Source organism: Piliocolobus tephrosceles, chromosome 13 (genome assembly GCF_002776525.5).
Source record: "Piliocolobus tephrosceles isolate RC106 chromosome 13, ASM277652v3, whole genome shotgun sequence".
In the NCBI taxonomy this organism is placed as follows: domain Eukaryota; kingdom Metazoa; phylum Chordata; class Mammalia; order Primates; family Cercopithecidae; genus Piliocolobus; species Piliocolobus tephrosceles.
The window spans coordinates 67502400-67522011 of record NC_045446.1 but is presented as its reverse complement, the minus strand read 5'-3'; the positions used below and the strand labels follow the sequence as shown (position 1 = coordinate 67522011).

At 38.3% G+C, this 19612-nt stretch overlaps 1 protein-coding gene across 8 annotated transcripts in view; it reads left to right on the top strand.

Moving 5' to 3' along the window:
- The window catches only part of PAK1 (p21 (RAC1) activated kinase 1), a 149101-nt gene that overhangs the window by 101229 nt on the left and 28260 nt on the right, over positions 1 to 19612 (top strand). For 4 of the 8 annotated variants that reach the window (XM_023209336.2, XM_023209334.2, XM_023209335.2 and 1 more), the window contains exons 6-8: positions 1229 to 1291; positions 16073 to 16192; positions 19098 to 19272. In XM_023209336.2, the coding sequence (XP_023065104.1) occupies positions 1229 to 1291; positions 16073 to 16192; positions 19098 to 19272 (358 nt within the window). The remainder of the gene's footprint in view (positions 1 to 1228; positions 1292 to 16072; positions 16193 to 19097; positions 19273 to 19612) is intronic. The other 4 variants (XM_031936672.1, XM_023209338.3, XM_023209337.3 and 1 more) reach the window with 1 other exon arrangement.

Genomic DNA, 19612 nt, shown 5'->3' with positions numbered 1-19612 from the left:
GCTACCACACTCAGCTAATTTTTTTTTTTTTTTTTGAGATGGAGTCTCGCTCTGTTGCTGGGGCTGGAGTACAGTGGCCGGATCTCAGCTCACTGCAAGCTCTGCCTCCCGGGCTCCCGCCATTCTCCTGCCTCAGCCTCCGGAGTAGCTGGGACTACAGGCGCCCGCCACCTCGCCTGGCTAGATTTTTGTATTTTTTAGTAGAGACGGGGTTTCACCATGTTAGCCAGGATGGTCTCGATCTCCTGACCTTGTGATCCGCCCGTCTCAGCCTCCCAAAGTGCTGGGATTACAGGCTTGAGCCACCGCGCCCGGCCCACTTAGCTAATTTTTAAAAAGTTTTGGTAGAGATGGGATTCTCATTTTGTGTTCTCAAACTCCTGGCTTCAAGTGATCCTCTTGCCTCGACCTCCCAAAGTGTTAGGATTACAGGTGTGAGCCACCACACCTGGTTGCTATTTATTTTTTACATCTGATGTCTCTTGTACATAGGTGGTTATACCATATTGATTTACTAAACATTTGCAAAAGCCCTAGTTTATACTATGCCAAGTCCGGTGTGAATAAGTGACATTACAGAGATGGTCAGACATGTCCCAATACCTAAGAACCTCCCAGTCTCGAGCAGCCAATTCTTCATGATTCCCGTTTGTGCTTGAAGGCACAGACAGACAATTATAGTGCAGCATGCTAACCTTCATGAAGCCAGGGGCTGTTTCTGACTTGTTAATTGTTTTATCGTTTGCATCTGGCAAGTCTTGGCATTTGGTAAACATTTACTGAATGAAAGGTTGGATGTGTCAGAGAAAGCTTCCTGATGGTAAAGTCTGAGTTGACTGAGTTAGTTATCTAGAGCAAAGATTAAGGGGAAATGCAGATATTCCACACAGAAAGAGAATAGCATGTGTGTGGGCAAGGAAGTTCATGAGGTATACTTGCACAGGGAACTGCGAAGTGGTTTGTTATGACTAGAATGTGAATTGTGAAGGAAGTAGAGGTGGGCGATGAGGAGGAGTGGTAGTGGTAAGCGGGACAAATCATGTAGGAGTTTGACTTATCTTAAAGGTGATGAGAAGCTTAAAGAACTTAAGCAGGAGAGTGGTTAAGTTCTAACACAATACCAAGTCACCATCAAAATACTTTGAACCATGCTTCCACCGTGGGTACTGGTTTATTCTGAGTCATTTTTACACTTATTGATTATAAAAAACAATATTCACATGTTCAGTGCCTTGCAACCTGTTGGATCCTTTCTTACCGACTCTCTGAATCCTCACAGGAGCTTACTGAGGTAAGTTATTATCCTTATAGATGATAAAACTGAAATGGAAAAGAGTTAATGGCAATAGGCATCTGATTCCCAGCCTATACTGCTCTCCCCCGCTTCGTGCTGCCTTTCATCAAATGGAAGAGATGTAATTAAAAGATGGGAAAGAATTTGCAAATACAGGATCTTTGAATAGTAAATTATTGAAGAAGAGGCTTTAAGCCGAATTGTGCTTCGTGGCTCAAATGTCTTTATGCTTTTATGGGAAGAGTGATAGCCATCAATATTGAGTGCCTACGATGCACTGTGTTAAAAACTTTATATAAGCATGATTAGCCTCACAATTACCTATGTACAAAGTATTGTCATCTCCATTTCATAGGCAGAAAAACAGAGTTTCCTGAAGACTTATAATTAGAACCACATTAGAACTGGGGTCTTCTGAATCCCAGTTTAGGTTTCTTTTCACTGTGACAAGGAACAAAAAAAGATGTCATTGAGGTCTTATAAAGGAGACTGCAGTAAAGCTGTAGCTATGTTGTTTGTTATTGAGGAGGAAGAGCCCTGGGGTTCATGCCATATGGCAGGGAGGATAACACCTGCTTGGTAAAAACTTGTACTGGTTTAGTATCTACAATTAAAACTACTAAGACTGTCAAGGACATTGTTCTCCCTCAATTCAGCACATTTGTCCAGCACTAGCTCAGTGCTCTATATATCCTTACTAGTTTTACATGGAAGAAATGTTTTGTATTACGGTAGCATGTCATTATTTTCCATATTGGTTTCACACAGATGATTCCACTTGTGAAATAATCAAATACAATTGTTGCCTAAGAAATTAAGACTCAGAAAGATTAAGTGACTCACTCTCTACGTTTGACTGAGTTAGTAGTAGAAACCAGCACAAAATTCTGCTCTCCTGAGCATTCATGTATTCACTCATACCCTAAATATTGAGTTAGTATCTTCTTTATGCCAGAGTATAGGTGACACAAAAATGAATGTACACTATCTTAATCCTTGAGAAAAAAAATTAATGATAGACTGGGGAGAGAAGCGCTGCAAGAAAGGCATGATTAATGTACAATGGGGTTATATTTGATGGAGTGATTTATTCTGCTTTGAAGTACAAGGAGGTTTGCAGAGTTCTTGGCCTTAAAACGTTGTTCGTTTAACAAACATAATCTTAAAGTCCCTTTTAGCTCTAAATTCTGTTATCTGTGGTTCACTGGTCTGAGATCTGACTCTAAGATTCCATGGCATTTTAATGCCTGATTCTCATTTATAAAATGAATACTTACCACATGATAGGTTCTTTGGGTGCTGAGAATTCAAGGACTAGTAAGATCTCTGCTCTTGGTCTCACAGTTTTTGTGATGAATCAGAACATGTAAACAAGGATTTATAATATAGTGTTAGGTGAGCATCAGGTAATGATACCAGGCAGAGAAAAAGGCAGTGCTTTCCTGTGTGATGGACAGCATGAACAAAAGTTGGGTTAAGGATCCAGTATGTTAGGCCAGAGAGCTTGGACTTTATGCTGGAGCTGAGGGAGTGTTTTAAATAGAAGATTGATGTAGTTGGATATGTGATGTCTAAACTAACATCTTAGATTTCTTTAGAAATTGGATCAAGATAATAAACTGAATTCATGTGCCCATCTCTCTTGCTATCTCAAATTTCTTAATTTCAGAAAAGATTTCTTAAAAATCAAATTAAAAGCAATGCTCTAAAACAAAAGCATGACGTAAATCAACTGTTGTGAGGAATTCATGGAAGATAGAAAGCAGAAAAGGTCAGATTGATCAGAGCAGAAGAAGCCACAACTTAAAGTATGTGTAAGAGAAGATGCCTAGGAAAATGAAAGTAGCTCCAGAGAAAATGGACTGAAAGAATATATACAAGAAGCAGGAAAGAGTCATAGGCCATCTTCAAGGGTAAATTAATTTAATTCTACCTTTGAAACAGTAGGGGCAGCCTCCTCCTTACAGTGCACAAAAGGCAGCGGGTGCATTTGATTCTAAGCTAAAATCAGCTAATTTTCTGGAGAAAGTAAACTGCCTACTTGAGGAAAGCTCTTGCTGTGGGTATAGGGGCCTGAGAGAGAAACAGAGAGGAACTTGAGTTAACTGCAATATTCTACCACAGATACAAAGAAAAGGAAACAGGAGAAGTAGCTCTGCAGTGAAGGAAAATACATTAAAGTTTTCCATCCCAAGAGTAAATTTGTCATACTTTTGATACCTGGGAGGAGGGGAATCTCTACTTTTCCATGCCTACATACCCTAAAGTAACACTTGCCAATAACCGTCTCTCCATAACTCACAAACAGATCGTATCAGACCTCTATTCAGAGGAGGACAGTAGAAAAACAGTTTCAGAAAAACTAATGTTAATTACACTAATCTATCGTTCACTTATAAATATGAATGAATAGCCAACGATCTCCAGACATTTGAGAGAAACACAACATTAAAGAGAGGGACCAAGATAAGGAAAGAAAATTAACCCCAGAGGAAATAGATAATTCAGGAAATAACTTTTTAAAAAATCTAATATTTTCAGAGAGGATCTATAGTTGTTGCATCTACAGAAACACCCTGCTATTAGAGCAACCAGAGGAGGAAAGAGTGTCCTTAGTATTAAAAACATAAGAAATAAATTTATGGCTGGGCACGGTGGCTCACACCTGTAATCCCAGCACTTTGGGAGGCCGAGGCAGGTGGATCACCTGAGGTTGGGAGTTCGAGACCAGCCTGGTCAGCATGGTGAAACCCCATCTCTACTAAAAATATAAAAATTAGCTAGGTTGGTGGTACATGCCTGTAATCCCAGCCACTCGGGAGGCTGAGGCAGGATAATCACTTGAACTTTGGAGGCAGAGGTTGCAGTGAGCTGAGATTATGCCACTGCCCTCCAACCTGGGTGACAAAGCAGACTCCATCTCAAAAAAGAAAAAAGAAGAAAGTTATAAGGTTTAAACAACAAATGCATATAAGTGAATAGAGAATTAATGATATAAAATATAAAAGATAAAAAATTTGAGAATAAATGACAATAGAGGGTTGGTCAAGGGGATTCAAGCATAAGTAGAGAACAGAGGCAGTAGAGTGAAAAAATAAATAATAGGAGAAAAATTTCGCAGCTAGAGAAAGGCATGAGTCTTCAGATGAAGGGCCTTTTAATGACCAAGTCAGATAATTGAAAAGAGATCCAAGAATAAAGAGAAAAATCTTAAAAGCTTCCAAAGAGAATATAGTTCATGTCCAAAGGAACATTAGCATCAGACATCTCGTTAGAAATACTGGAAAAAACAGTAGTATCTTCAGAGGGATGAGGCAAATTGTTTAGAACCAAGAATTCTGTACCTAATCAAACTAATATTTTAACTATAAGGTGTCAATATAAAGATACGTTTGGACACGTGTAGATCAAAGATTACCACCCACAGATTACTTCTGAAAGGCTAAACACCAAATAGTAATAATAATTACCTCTGGGGTTGATGGTGATTGAGAATACTCACTTAAAAATATTTTTATTGGCCAGACATGGTGGCTCACGCCTATAATCCCAGCACGTTGGGAGGCCAAGGTGGGCAGGGCACCTGAGGTGAGTTCGAGACCAGCCTGGCCAACATGATGAAACCCCATCTCTACTAAAAATACAAAAAAATTAGCTGGGCATGGTGGTGTGTGCCTGCAATCCCACCTACTCAGGAGGCTGAGGAAAAAGAATCACTTGAACCAGGGAGGCAGAGGTTGCAGTGAGCTGAGATCATGCCACTGCACTCCAGTCTGGGTGAAAGAGCGAGACCCTATCTCAAAAAAAAAAAAAAAAAAAAAAAAATCAAAAATATTTTTATCCAGGTATTTGATTAAAAAGTCAAGTAGGACTAAAAGCCTTGTAATAAGTAGTTGTCATTCTGCGATCTCCCTTCACCATTGTCTTGGCAATCCCTTTGCATTTTTCTGTTGGTATTCCTACTTTCTCTATGCCATGTCTACATTATTTTTTGTTTACTTTTGAATTTGGTGGAGCACATCCTCTTGTAGATTTAAGAAAGTAAATGGAAAGTAAACATTTAATATCTTTCAGGTCTCAAAATGGGGGGGTTCTCTATGCTACCCTCATGTTTAATTAATACTTTAACTGCTTATAGAATTGCAGATTACACATATTTTTTCATCAGAATTTGGAAAACATTACGCTTTTGTCATCTAGCTTTCAGTACTGCTGAGTCCAAAGCCATTTTATTTATCCTTCCCTGTATATGACCAATCTTTTTTCCTACTCAGAAAGCTTGTAGGATCATCTTTGTCACCATTGCTTTGAAATTTCACAGTTGTATTCCTATTTACATCTATTTATACTGCAGGGAGCTTTGTGAACTCTTTCAGCCTGGAAACTCTACCCTCAGTTCTAGGAAATTGCTTGAATTATTTTGTTGATGATTTCTTCCCCTTGCTTCTTTTGTTCTCTCTTCCTGGAACCTCCATTATTTAGATCTTGGACATCTTTTTTTTTTGAGATGGAGTCTCACTCTGTCACCAGGCTGGAGTGCAGTGGCGCGATCTCGGCTCACTGCAACCTCCGCCTCCCAGTTCAAGCAATTCCCTTGCTTCAGCCTCCCGAGTAGCTGGGACTATAAGTGCACACCACCCCCCCGGCTAATTTTTTTTGTATATTAGTAGAGACGGGATTTCACCATGTTGGCCAGGATGATCTCGATCTCCTGACCTTGTGATTTGCCTGCCTCGGCGTTCCAAAGTGCTGGGATTACAGGCATGAGCCACCACGCCCAGCCCTAGATCTTGGACCTCTTAAACTGATTCTCCATTTTTTAAAGGATTTTTCTCTATTTTCCTTGTGTTTGTTTTTATTCTGAAGAATTAGGAGACTTCCTCAACTTCATCTTTCAGTCAATTTAATTTTTCATTTCTGTTCTCATGTTTCATTTTCAAGCACTTTTTTATTTTAAGCATTCTTATTTCCAGAATTGATATATTTTCTTCTCTCTAAGGAAGTTAATGATAGGCTTTCTTTGGGTGTTTTTTCTTCCCTGTTTAGTCTGGTTTTTCCAGGTGGCCCTTTGCCTCATTTGTTTTGGTTTCACACTTTTATGTTAGAGGTTTTCCTTGCATATTCAGAGGTCTGCTCATATTTATGATTGGGGTACTAAAAAGCTCACTAGAATTTTAAGCTCATTGGTGGTAAACAATTCAATACTTTTAATAAATTTGTAGAATTGTGCCACCATCACCTGAAAAAGTTCCCTGGTGCCCTTTTACCATTTATTCAAACTCCCATGCTCAACCCTAGGAAACCACTGATCTGCTTTTGGTCTTTATAAATTTGTCTTTCTAGACATTTTATATAAATAAACTCATACAACATGTAGTATTTTGTGTGTTGCTTCTTTTACTTAGCTCTGAACTTTATGTTGTAACATGTATCACTATGGTGTATTTCATTTATTGTTATGTCCAAATCATATTCCCTTGTATGGATACATTACATTTTATTTATCTTTTCGGTTTTTTTTTCTTTTTTTGGAGACAGAGTTTCACTCTTATTGCCCAGACTAGAGTGTAATGGTGTGATCTTGGCTCACCGCAACCTCCGCCTGCCGGGTTCAAGCAATTCTCCTGCCTCAGCCTCCTGCGTAGCTGGGATTACAGGCATGCACTACCATGCCCGGCTAATTTTGTATGTGTAGTAGAGACTGGGTTTCTCCATGTTGGTCAGTCTGGTCTCGAACTCCCGACCTCAGGTGATCCACCCACCTTGGCCTCCCGAAGTGCTGGGATCACAGGCGTGAGCCACCGTGCCCGGCCTTATTTATCTTTGCATCAATTGATGTCTACTTGGGTTGTTCCCACTTTTTGGTCATTATGAATAATGCAGTTACGAACATTCATGTACAAGGTCTTGTGTGGTCTCATTTCTTGAGAGTATATACCTAAGGAATGGAACTGCTGGGGCATGTGGTTAACTTTATGTTTAACCTTTCGAGGAACTGCCAGACTTATTTCCACAATGCTGGCCCATTTTACATTCCCACCAGCAGTTATGAAAGTTCCAGTTTCTGCATATCTTTGCCTGTCCCTGTTGTTGTCTGTCATTTTATTATAGTCATTTTAGTGGGTGTGAAGTGGTATCTCATTGTGATTTTATTTGGATTTCCTAATGGATAATGATGTTGAGCATCTTTTCATGTGCTTATTGGCCATTTATATATCTTCTTTGAAAAAATGTATTTTCTGTTATTGATCTGTAATTTAATTCGACTGTGGTCAAATAGTATATTTTATGTGATTTCAGTCTTCTTAAATTTATTGAAATGTGTTTTATGCCCCAGCATATAATCTATCCTGGAGAATGATCCATGTGTAGTTGAAAAGAATATATACTTTGTAGACATTGGTTGAAATGTTCTTTATATGTTGGTTAGGTCAGTGTTGTTCCTTTATCCTTGCTTATTTTCCTTCTAGTTCAGTTAATTATTGAGAGTGGAGTAGTGAAATCTCCAACTAGAATTAAAATTGCTAACTATAATAGAATTGTCTCTTTCTCACTTTAATTCCAGTATCTCTTGGTTTATGCAAAACTACTTTGTTAGGTGTACATATGTTTGTGTTGTTATATTTATAATTGTTATAATTGATAGAATTGGTATATCAGTTGTTTTGACTTTTTATCATGAAATGTCTCTGTGTCTCAAATGATACTACTTCTCTTAAAGTCTTTTTTTTGGTGTTAATATAGCCACTTTGGCTCTTACGGTTACTGTTTGCATGGTACATATTTTCCTACTGTTTTGCTTTCAGTTTATTCATGTATTTGAATCTCTAATGTGTCGCTTGTAGACAACATATAGTCAAATCTTCTTTTCTTTTCAGTCTGACAATTTCTGCCTTTTGATTGGGGTATTTAGACTATTCATGTTAATGTAATTTTTGTTAGGTTTGGACTTAATGTTTACCCATTTGCTATTTATTTTCTGTATGGATTCTGACTTTTTCTATTCCTCTTTCACTGCCTTCTTTTGTATTAATATTTATTTATTTTTTTACTTTGCGTATTTCTTTTTTTATTGTACTTTATGTTCTAGGGTACATGTGCACAACGTGCAGGTTTGTTACATATGTGACAAACCATGTTGGTTTGCTGCACCCGTTAACTTGTCATTTACATTAGCTGTATCTCCTAATGCTATCCCTCCCCCCTCCCCAACTATATTAATATTTTCATTGTGTCATTTAAATTCTTTTTTAAACTGTATTTCTTGGTGGTTATTTTATGTCTTATACATTTTAATTTATTACAATCTACTTGACATTAATAGTAACTGAATTCCCAATATATCTTCATTCGCTGCCCCTTCTTTGTTCTGTTACTGCCATTCATTCATATACACGAATGTGTATGAATGTGTGTATGTGCGTGTATGTACTGTATATGTTGGAAGCCTAACAATTGCTTTATACAATTATGTTTTTTAAAGAAGTTAATGGAAGAAATAACAAAAAGTATTTTTTTAGAGTGTTCCATGTTAATCTACATATTTACCATTTCCTCTGCTCTCCATTATTACTTGTGGATTTGAGTTACTATTTGGTATTACTTCCTTTCAGTCTGATGGACTTCTCAGAGTATTTCTTGTAAATCAGGTCTGATAGCAATAAATTCTCTTTCTCTTTGTTAATCTGGAATGTTTTCATTTCATCTTCATTTTGAAGGATAGTTTTCTTGGGTATAGATTTCTTGATTGGCAATTTTTTAAAATTTCAGCTGTTTGAATATGTCATCCCACTGCTTTTTGGCCTCCATTGTTTCTGATCAGAAGTTTTTATTTTGATTTTTAAAATATAATGATCAGCAGTCAGCTGTTAATCATACTGATTGGCCTTGTACATGATGTCAGTTTTCTCTAATTGCTTTAAATATTTTCATGTTGGCTTTAGCTTTTGGCAGTCTGACTGTGCGTTTAGGTGGTCTTTTTTTTTTTTTTTTTTTTAATTTTTCTTTTACTGAGATGGAGTCTCCCTCTGTCGCCCAGGCTGGAGTACAGTGGTGCGATCTTGGTGTACTGCAACCTCCTGAGTTCAGGCAATGCTCTTGCCTCAGCCTTCTAAGTAGCTGGAATTTCAGGTGCGTGCCACCACACCCAGTTAATTTTTGTATTTTTAGCAGAGATGGGATTTCACCATATTGGCCAGGCTGGTCTCAAACTCCTGACCTCAAGTGATCCACCTACCTCATCCTTCCAAAGTGCTGGGATTACAGGCATGAGCCACCGTGCCCAGCCAGGTGTGAATCTTTTTGTGTTTTTCCTACTTGGGATTTATTGAGGTTCTTGGATCTGTAAATTAATATCTTTTATCAAATTTAGGAAGTTTTATCCATTCTTTCTTTAAATATTTTTTCGGCTTTTTTTTTTTTTTTCTTCCTCAGAGACTCTTATTATATGTATGCTGGTGTGCTTTATGTTGTTCCACAATTCTTTGATGCTCTGTTTTTTACTTTAATTTTTTTTACCTCAGTTCTTTATGTTAGATAATTTCTATGGGTCCATTTTCTTTTTTGTTGTTGTTGTTTGAGACAGAGTCTTACTCTGTCGCCCAGGCTGGAGTGCAGTGGCACTTTCTCGGCTCACTGCAACCTCTGCCTCCTGAGTTCAAGCAATTCTCTTGCCTCAGCCTCCTGAGTAACTGGGACAACAGGCACGTGCCACCGTACCCGGCTAATTTTATTTTTATATTTAGTAGAGATAGGGTTTCACCATATTGGCCAGGCTGGTCTCAAACTCCTGACTTCATGATCCGCCCACCTTGGCCTCCCAAAGTGCTGGGATTACAGGCGTGAGCCACCGCACTCGACCTCCATTTTAAAATTCATTGATTGTTTTGCCATATAGAGTCCCTTGTTTAGCTCTCTGGTGAGTTTTTCATTTGTTATTTTATCCTTCAACTGCAGTATTTCCATTTGGTTCATTTGAAGTAATTTCTACTGAGAATTTGATTCATTGTTGTTATGCATTCTTTTAACTCTTAAAACATTGTTTCTTTTAGTTTTTTGAATGTATTTATATCTGAATTGAAATCTTTATTCTCTAAAGCCAACATTTGGGGACATTCAGAGAGTGTCTGTGGATTGCTTTTTTCCCCCTAGGGCATACTTTCCTGTTTCTTTCTATGTTTTATGATTTCTTGTTGAAAATTCAATATTTAGATAATATTCTGTACCAATTCTGGATACTGATAGCCCCCTCCCCAAAAAAAGTTGCTAGCTTTTTTGTTTATTTGTTGGTTTTGTATTATCTTACTAGGGATAAATCTGTGAAATAGTCTCTATCTGTGGTCATTGATTTCATTGCTCAGTGTTTGTTTTTTTTTTTTTTGTAGTGGTTTTGTTGTTTTGTTTTGTTGCAGCCTGGCTTTCCAGAGATTGCTTCTATGTTTGCTTAGCTGAATCTTTAGCCAATGATTTGACAGAGATGGTGCTCAAAAACTTCAACTCTGTAAGGCTTCTTTCCTCTACTGATGGATCTGTGTATAGGTAGGGGAGTGCATTTACTGTTTAGGCCCTTTTCAGGTCTGTTCCAGCTTTTACTTTCTGTTGGGCTCTTTTTAATCTTTTATGTGCGTGCACACAGCCAGGCATGTGTGATTAGCCTGAGGCTTTTCTAGTGTCTGCTGTGCCTGTGAACAGCCTTAGCAGAAATTAGTTTGCCCTACTCAGGACTGTAACCTCAGGCTAGTAGAACTGAATAGTTGGCCCTCTGCCACTACCATCTTTGGAAGTCACTGCCAATGACAGTGCCAATGGGCCTGGGCATTGCCCACATCTCCAGCAGAAAGTGAATGTTCTTGGACTATGCAGTTATACCCTGGTCTGCCCTGGTGGAACCCCCACACTTCTGGAGTTGGGGCTGGGATGGATGGGAGCATCCCTTACCCAGAATGCCAGAGATTCTATTTTTAACCCAAAGTTCAGGAGTTTATCAGTCATGAACACTTCTCAGTATTTTGTTGACCTTTGTTGGATTTCCAGGGAACTGAAATGGTTTTTGTCAATATTGTCCAGATTTATAGTTGCTTTTTGGGGAGAGGATTTGCCAGTCTTCTCTCTCTGCCATATCTGGCAGTCTGCTTATAATATTTTTAAAAAGATAAAAGACATATTATTCTGGGCTATAATAAAAGATGCATTAGAGAAGGCAAGACTGGGTGCCCAAAAAGCAATGAGGAAGACTTGTAAAGGATTGGTAAAGGTAAGAGAATATGGTGCCTAAGTGAAAGCAGTGGTTATGAGGCTAAGGAACAGAGGGTTTAATGGAAAGAACTTCTTGAATCCTGATACGGTTTGTTTTCCATTTTACCATACTGCTTCTCACAGAGTGGGGAAAGGATTTTATGTTTAGTCAGGTATCGATCCTTGGTCTCCCTATCCCAAGGAAAAGTATCAAGTTGATCTTGTTGTAGGGTAAGCATAGTCTTCCTACTGGGACAGAATGCTTGGTGAACATGCACTGGCTACCATCTCCTCTCTGGGTTGGGTTGTCACATTTCAGTGGCCGTTTTCAATCTGTTTGCATTATATCATTCCGAGCTGCCCAGAGCCTTCCGTTTTGATTCCAGTACTTAGTCATTTTCTTCTTCACTATTTTTCCTTGACCTTAAAACTTCTATTTGATCAGGCAGCAGCCGCCCAAAATTGCCTTAGGATATAGTCTTATCCTTGACCATCTTAGCTGAACCTTGGAGCCTTCCCAGGGTGGTTTTTTAACTGGCCTATCTGTAATGAGAGCTGGTTTTGATCATGTTGAAGATATGATAAAGCAAACAAACTTTTATAAGATGTGAAAAAAACCATCAGACCCACTAATTTTTACTGTAGAATGTAGGCTAATGGTTTAAGTCAGTTAATAGTACAGTTCTTTGCCATTTTGGTATCTTCCTTCACAATCCTGTTCCCATTATCGCCACTTTTTCAATTGTTGAGTGCCCCATCATTTAGATATTTCATTCCAGTTTATACTACTATTGGATAAGACATACTCATTTAGCAATCCTATACTGAGCACTTTCTAATCATCTGGCCAACATCATTATCATAGCTAATATTTGAGTATTTTAAAAATGAATTGTACATAGCTTTATCTCATTTAACCTCACACTAACACTAAAGTAAGTACTAATACGGGCTGTATTTCATACCTGAGGAAACTGAGAGTTAATATCTTACCCAGAACTCATAGTTTGTAAGTGATAAAGGCATGATTTGATCCTAAGCTAGTTGATTCCAAAATATCAGTTTTTAAGTATTATTCTATCCTGCCTGATAAAACAGACAGTTCAACATAAAACCTTAACAATTGGAGAGAATTATAAAGTAGCCAGTGATACTGTGTTAGTACTTCTAATGAAGAAGAAAAAGAAAAAAGAAGGAAAAGCAAACTAAAAGTTGGTATCAGTGGAAAAGTACATAAAGTATATTCCAACAGAGGATGTTTGAGATCTGTCACTAGAAGAACAATTGAGGAAGTTGCAAGAAGAATGAACTTACAAAGTAGTTACAGACAAAGAAGTTTCCATGTATTTATTCCTTATTGTCATCCGGTAGTATGCTAAGAATATACACCTTTAAGCAAATGCCCAGATTGCAAGGATGTAATCCAGGGTACTATTCATACATTTCCGTAATAAAGAAAACCCAAACTGGTAGATGAATTTATATAGAAACACCTTTAAAATATTGTTGAACAGTTGATGCTATCTGAAGTTAAGATGTAGGTTCTTAAATTAGTAACATTTGTGTTCTACAGTGTTTTGGTTCTAGTGTCTTGTTTTCAAAAAAGTAGACAGTATTATAGATTATAGTTAATATTCTTTGCCTATTTGCAGTAGAAAACTTGCCTGTGATGAATATTTCTGTATTTAAGGCAGTGGAGATGGTATATTAGTATATATGTTTGAACATATGAGGAATAAAAGTGCTATTCATACAACATTTCAGGAAGTAATAAATTTGGTACTCTTTCTGAAAGCTTTGAGTACTCTATCAGATTATACTTTAAAAGAACTGAGAACGAGGAACCCTTGAGTTTGTTAGAGTCATAGGTACAAAATTTTTTTGGTGCTTTTCACTATTCTGTTATAAAATAGGAATTTGTGTTTTATTGCCATTGATTAAAAAAACCTTTTCTCTAATTTGTGAGAAACATCTTAAGAAAACACTTTGAAAAGAAAAAAATGTATAGATTACATCACTGTTCTACTCACAGTCCTCCAGTGGTTTCTTATTCTAGGTCTAAACTCTAAAGTTATTATTACTGCCTCTCTGAGTTTACGTAATCTGGTTCCCAACTAACTTTCTGACCTTGTTTCTTTCCTTACTTCCGCTTACTGACTTTGTTACAGCCACATAGGTAGAATTCCTAAGGGTTGTGGGAACACACCAAGCATGTTTCTGTCTCAGAGTCTTTAACTTCTTCCATCTGCCAGGAATATCCTTTTCTCAGCCCCATGGCTTGCTCCCTTAATTCATTCAGGTCACTGTTATATGACATCTCATTAGAGAGGCTTGCCCATGCCTATGGTATCTAAAATAGTATCTCCCCACCCCCTCAACCAATCTCTGCTCCTATGTGGAGCAGACACTTTGGTGATTGTTTTTTACTCTATTCTCTTCTAGAATGTAAGTTATAGAACCAGAGGCTTTTTCTGTTTTATTCTTTATGTAGCCCCAGAGCCTAGAATGGAGCCTGGCACACAGTGAATGGATGGATGGATGGCTAGATGGGTAGATGGATGATGAATTGTGGAATGTGTGGCTTTTGTTTGAAACAGAGATTTGTGATTATTAGACATAATGATAATGTAATTGATTCCTTACATCTTTCTAGCTCTTTACCATTTTCAGTGGTTTTATGTTCACTTTGCCTCACTTCATCCATTTAATGGCCCTCTGAGGTAGGCAGAAAGCTGTAGTCATTATCCCTATTTTATATATTAAAAATGTGAGACTTAACTTAGATCCTTGCCCAAGGACACAGGGCTAACAAGTAAAAATCCAGGTAATAACCTAGACCTTTCTCTCTCTGACAGATGTTAATATCACTGCCCAAAGCTATCACCTATGGAAGACAGAATCTTTTACTGAGGAAGTTGATGAAATCCCCTTCTCTACAGTTTTATAAAGCAAATAAACCTAGTGTTTATAGTATACATCAGGGGAGCTCCAGGGCTACCTGATGATGAAGAGCCTTGCTGAGTCAACTTTATTCCCACGTTAGGTTTTTAGTTAAATTTTGTTGACTAGTGGGGAGAAAATAAATTAGAGCAGAAAAATATCGAAATACATATTTTGACAGGGAAAGAACCTCTATTGAGTTTTGGAACTGAAAATGATTTAAGGTCATCCCTCAAATTATAACACTCCTCTTCCTTCACATTCCTCAGGTGATTAAACTTCAAACCAAGAGGACAGATTTATTACCTGTGGTCACCACAACTGCTTATATATGCCCGGCACTGTCAGTTTTTAAGTTATGCTTTGTGCTGGAGGCACTATTAAAGTCTATGAGAGTGCCAGTTTTTCCTACTTTTGTATGTCAAATGTGGTAAAAGACAGTCTCCCACAGTCAGTAGCTCTAGTATATTATTGCTTAGTTCTTCCATTTATCCCGTTATTCTGACTCTTGACCTTCCTCTTAGGAGGCTCCAGGTGTCAGGCATGAGGGGCTCTCATCCTCTGTCTATCTCCTATACCAGATGGTCACTACTTTAGGACATGGACCATCTTTTTCATCTTTGTACATTTATGTCAACAGTATCTATCACAGTCTTACTGAGCACAAAGTAGGTGCTCTGAAAATACCTGAAACTATTGAATTATATCAGTATATATTAAAAGATCCCCATTGCCTCTCCAGTTATTTGCTGACCAAATGATAGAATCATTTGATCTCTATCAAAAATCTCATATTTTGGAGGCATTTTGTCTCTTAATTCTGTGTAATAAATAGTAATGGTATGCTATTTTTGCCTGGACCTGCCCTAAAACCTGCCACTCTTGGCCCAGCTCTGTTACGGTTTGCATGGGGAAATCAGGTTGTCACAGATTGTGAGCAGATCTAATTAGTGGTAAGTTCCATTCCAGGGTAGGGCAGAAACTTAGGGAAATAGTATCCAGTCTGGGGAGAAATTCATTGTTCTCTTTAGACAACATGATCCTGATGCTAATGTTCTTTATCTTCAGGTTGAGGTGAGGACCCCTGGTGACGTAATGAGTCCAGGAGATTTTTGCAAAGAGAGGAAAAAGACAGGGCAAAAGCCTGTTTAGACTGCCATTTACTATATCAGGAGACAGTAAGAAATTATAATGATGAATTTTGAAAAATTAGAAACTTTTGATCCCTTCCCTACATTTCATACTTTATTTCCTATTCAGTATGGAGAGCAAAATTAATAGAAAGAAGGTACTGTGAGCTTGTCTTCAGGGGTTGGGTTGGGGGAGAGGCAGGTAGAAAAGCTGTAAGCTAGCTTCCCATTGACATTTAGGCTTTGGGTGGGAGAAGGAAGCTCCAAGGGACTGAGTGGATAGTGATGGCTAAGAGAAGAGGGAGAAACAGATTGAGTTTCTGAGACTAGCTACACGGAGGTGAGAGCTTGGAGGCTAATGTGGATTTCAGAAGGGGTATCAGGTTGGGGTTTCTCCCTGGGGGGTTTGGTGATCCTGATAGTTAAGTTCCATGGCAGCTGGACCAGATGCGTCTTGCTTTTCTTCTTTGCACAGAATGTGAAGGCTGTGTCTGAGACTCCTGCAGTGCCACCAGTTTCAGAAGATGAGGATGATGATGATGATGATGCTACTCCACCACCAGTGATTGCTCCACGCCCAGAGCACACAAAATCTGTGAGTCTTTGGGACCTGGACAGTTTTGTGATTTATTAGAGTAAGTGGGGAGAGGGAGGAGTTGGTGCTAAGACCTAGAAATTTAATATTCTGGTAGGGGTCCTTAGATTTTGGAGCTGGTGAAATCACTGAACTACCTTGACTAAAGGTACTTTCTGTATGATTAAAGACAAAAAATGGTGTATTTATTTATCATCGGTTTGCAAATAGTCCCAAAGTGTCCTATGTGATTGATGTTTATACTAATCCAGTCTTGGTTTGCTTAGCCTGTTCTCGACAGATAGGACAGGAAGATATACAGGATTAGTGCAGGACAAACATAAATTATTCCAGTCTCCAGGGAAGCAACAAATTGTCTTGCTACAGATCTTTTCTTCTCTGTTAAATATGCAGTGTTCAGCCTCTTAGAGTATTATCGATAATACTGAAAGACCCAAGAGAATTTATAAATACATTAGCGCTATTAATATGCTGGGCATCAGGAGTGCATTTTGATGCCGGATGTTGGCAATGATTTCTATTTAACTTTCTTTGAGGTTCCTGCATCTGAGAATAGCCATAGTCCCTCTACCCTTGCTTTGAAAAATCTAGTCTCTGTGCCTTTTACTTAATTTGGCATCACTGAGCACTGACCTGCCATCAGATGATACTCTACTAGTGTTTCTTTGTTTAGGTCCATAATGAAGGAACCATGTAGCACTTCTGTGATCTTGAAAAATAAATAAATAAATAAAAAAGGGCTACCTCTGGAATATAGCATTCAGGGAGGTGTTCAAACAGAAATTGGTTGAGTGACTATTGGAGATGCTGTGGAGGAAATTCAAAGGAATTATATGACCTTTTAAGTTGAGAACTTATAAACAGAATCTGTGGGATCATCATCTCTGTAGGTCACAAAGTTACCTTAAGGGAAAATGGGCTTCAAAATTGGAGAGTTGTTAACACTGATATGTTTTTTTTTTATTTGTAGTCATGTTCATTTAAAACATTTACTAAACCATGAACACCTCAAAAAGTAGAGGAAATCTATATATATATATTTCTAGTGTTTAACATAGTTCTTGGCACCTGCAGAGGTAGGTAAATATCAGAGGACAGTAAATATTGAATTAATTAATTAATTAATTGATCTTCATAGCATTTCTTTCTAAAAGGGTATTGTTAATTCCTAATTTATAGAAGAAGCATCTGAGATTTGGAGAGGTGAATTGATCTGCCCAATCTCTTAGTAAACTAAAGAGCCAGGATTTGAAAGCAGGTAATTAACCCCAACTCCAGGTTGTTTTCCACCATAGCACAGTGGTATTTTTGTGTGTACAAACCTGTGCTAGGAGCCAGAGAAGGAGACTATTAGAGAAGGAAAAGGCAAAGTTTCTGTCTTCAAAGAGACATATCAAGACAGGCAAAAGAGAACAAGGCATGAAAGTATAGGTTTAGATACCTGGGATATAGTTTGTCTACAGGTACAAGAATAGAAAATTGAGAAATCGTTATACTAGAGTAGTAATCAGGAAAGAAACCATCACCTCTGATCTCAGTGTCTTGGCTTATTGCTGTTCCCACTACTGGAAAGTTCTCTCCCATTTCCACCTATTAAAAGCCTTTCCAGTCAAAAGATAGCGTGGTCAAGCAGTCCAAGGTGCAGGATTTAGTAGGCTTTAGTCTCTGTGGAGCCATGGGTTTGAGTCCCACTGCTGCAAATGGCTTTGCATCATCCAGATAAATGATCATCATAGATAAATGATCCTCTGTTCTTTGTAGAAACCTATCCGTCCTTCAGGATCCAGCTGCAGGATCCTGTTTGTTTATTTATTCCATCAAATATTTACCTGAATGCTTGCTTTTTTTCGGTAAGTGGTTAGATGGAGAAACTCAGGGATGAATGACCCACATTCCCTGTCTTTATACAGTTTATGGACTATCCAAAAGATAATTGTGATATTTTTATGATAAAATCTGATAAATACCTTGAAGCATCTCCTAGGAAAAAGTATAACTTATGATCACTTCTGTACCTCAGTAGTATATAGCTTGCTCATTTTTTTATAACGTGTATCACTTTCTGCCTTGTAGTTATGATTTTCTCACCTCCTTTATGAGAATGAGAGGATGGGGCAGCATTTTGTAGAGGGTGAGGCAACAAGTAGATTCTCAGTAAATGTTATGTAAATGAATGAATAGGACATTTAATATTTTTAAAAGGTAAAGTTTGAGTGCTTAATGTCTGCTGGGGATGAGTCTGATTCCCTACCATATTAATCAGTTTACTCCTACAGCAACCCCAAAGATAAGTATCATTATTATCACCATGTTATAGATGAGGAAACTGAAACACAGAGAAGTTAAATAACCTGCCCAAAGTCAGGCAGAAGGTAAGAGTAAGAGTTGGGATTTTAGTTCAGGCAATCAGGTCCCAGAGTCTGTGTTCTAAATCACCACACTCTACTGCCTCTTGATGAAGAACAAAAGTAGTTCCTTCCCTGCAAGGGTTTAGGATGTAAGGAGGGAATAACTCAATAGAAGTTGGTGTTGTGCTAGTAATGCAAAGTGCTGTGGGAATACAGGATATTTCTTTTAGCTTGGGGAAGCGTAAAATATTATAGATGAAGGGGATCCTTATCTAATAGAATTGTCTTTAACTAATTTCTTTTGATAGTTGTCTAGCCTCTATTGAATATCTTTAGTGCTGAGACTCACTTATTTTGTTTACAGTGAGAGTACGGAAGGCCATTTTACCCAGAATGGATGGGCCTGGGCACAGAGGAGGAGTAATACAGATTTTGACATAGGAGAAAGGATGAATTTATTGGAGTTTGCTCTGTGGATGTTCTAACCTCACATCTAGGAGAGGTTCCCCTGTGCTAACAAAGGCTGGTCTTGCCAAAATTTTGCCCCAATAATGCAGGTATACACACGGTCTGTGATTGAACCACTTCCTGTCACTTCAACTCGAGACGTGGCTACATCTCCCATTTCGCCTACTGAAAATAACACCACTCCACCAGATGCTTTGACCCGGAATACTGAGAAGCAGAAGAAGAAGCCTAAAATGTCTGATGAGGAGATCTTGGAGAAATTACGTAAGGAATTTGTCGCTTTCTGAACCTTTCTTTGCTTTATGACTGGTCAAGCACAGAGATTTCCTGGTCGTAGGCTTGGTCCATGCAGCTGGCTGGCCATGCTTGGTACCTTAGCCTCAGACTGCTTCTCCACCCTGCCTCTGCACCTGTGTTCCCTCTCTCACAGCCCTGGTTGGATACTATGTTAGGATGGGGATGTGGTGAGAGAGTGTAGATAGCTCACTTTGAGGGCAGGGTACCCCTCACCCCTAGGCATGTGTTATAGAGATGACAAATAGTTTTTCTCTAATGAATTATCTAGAATGCCATGTTTGAGAAAGACTGAGGACCTAGTGGAAAA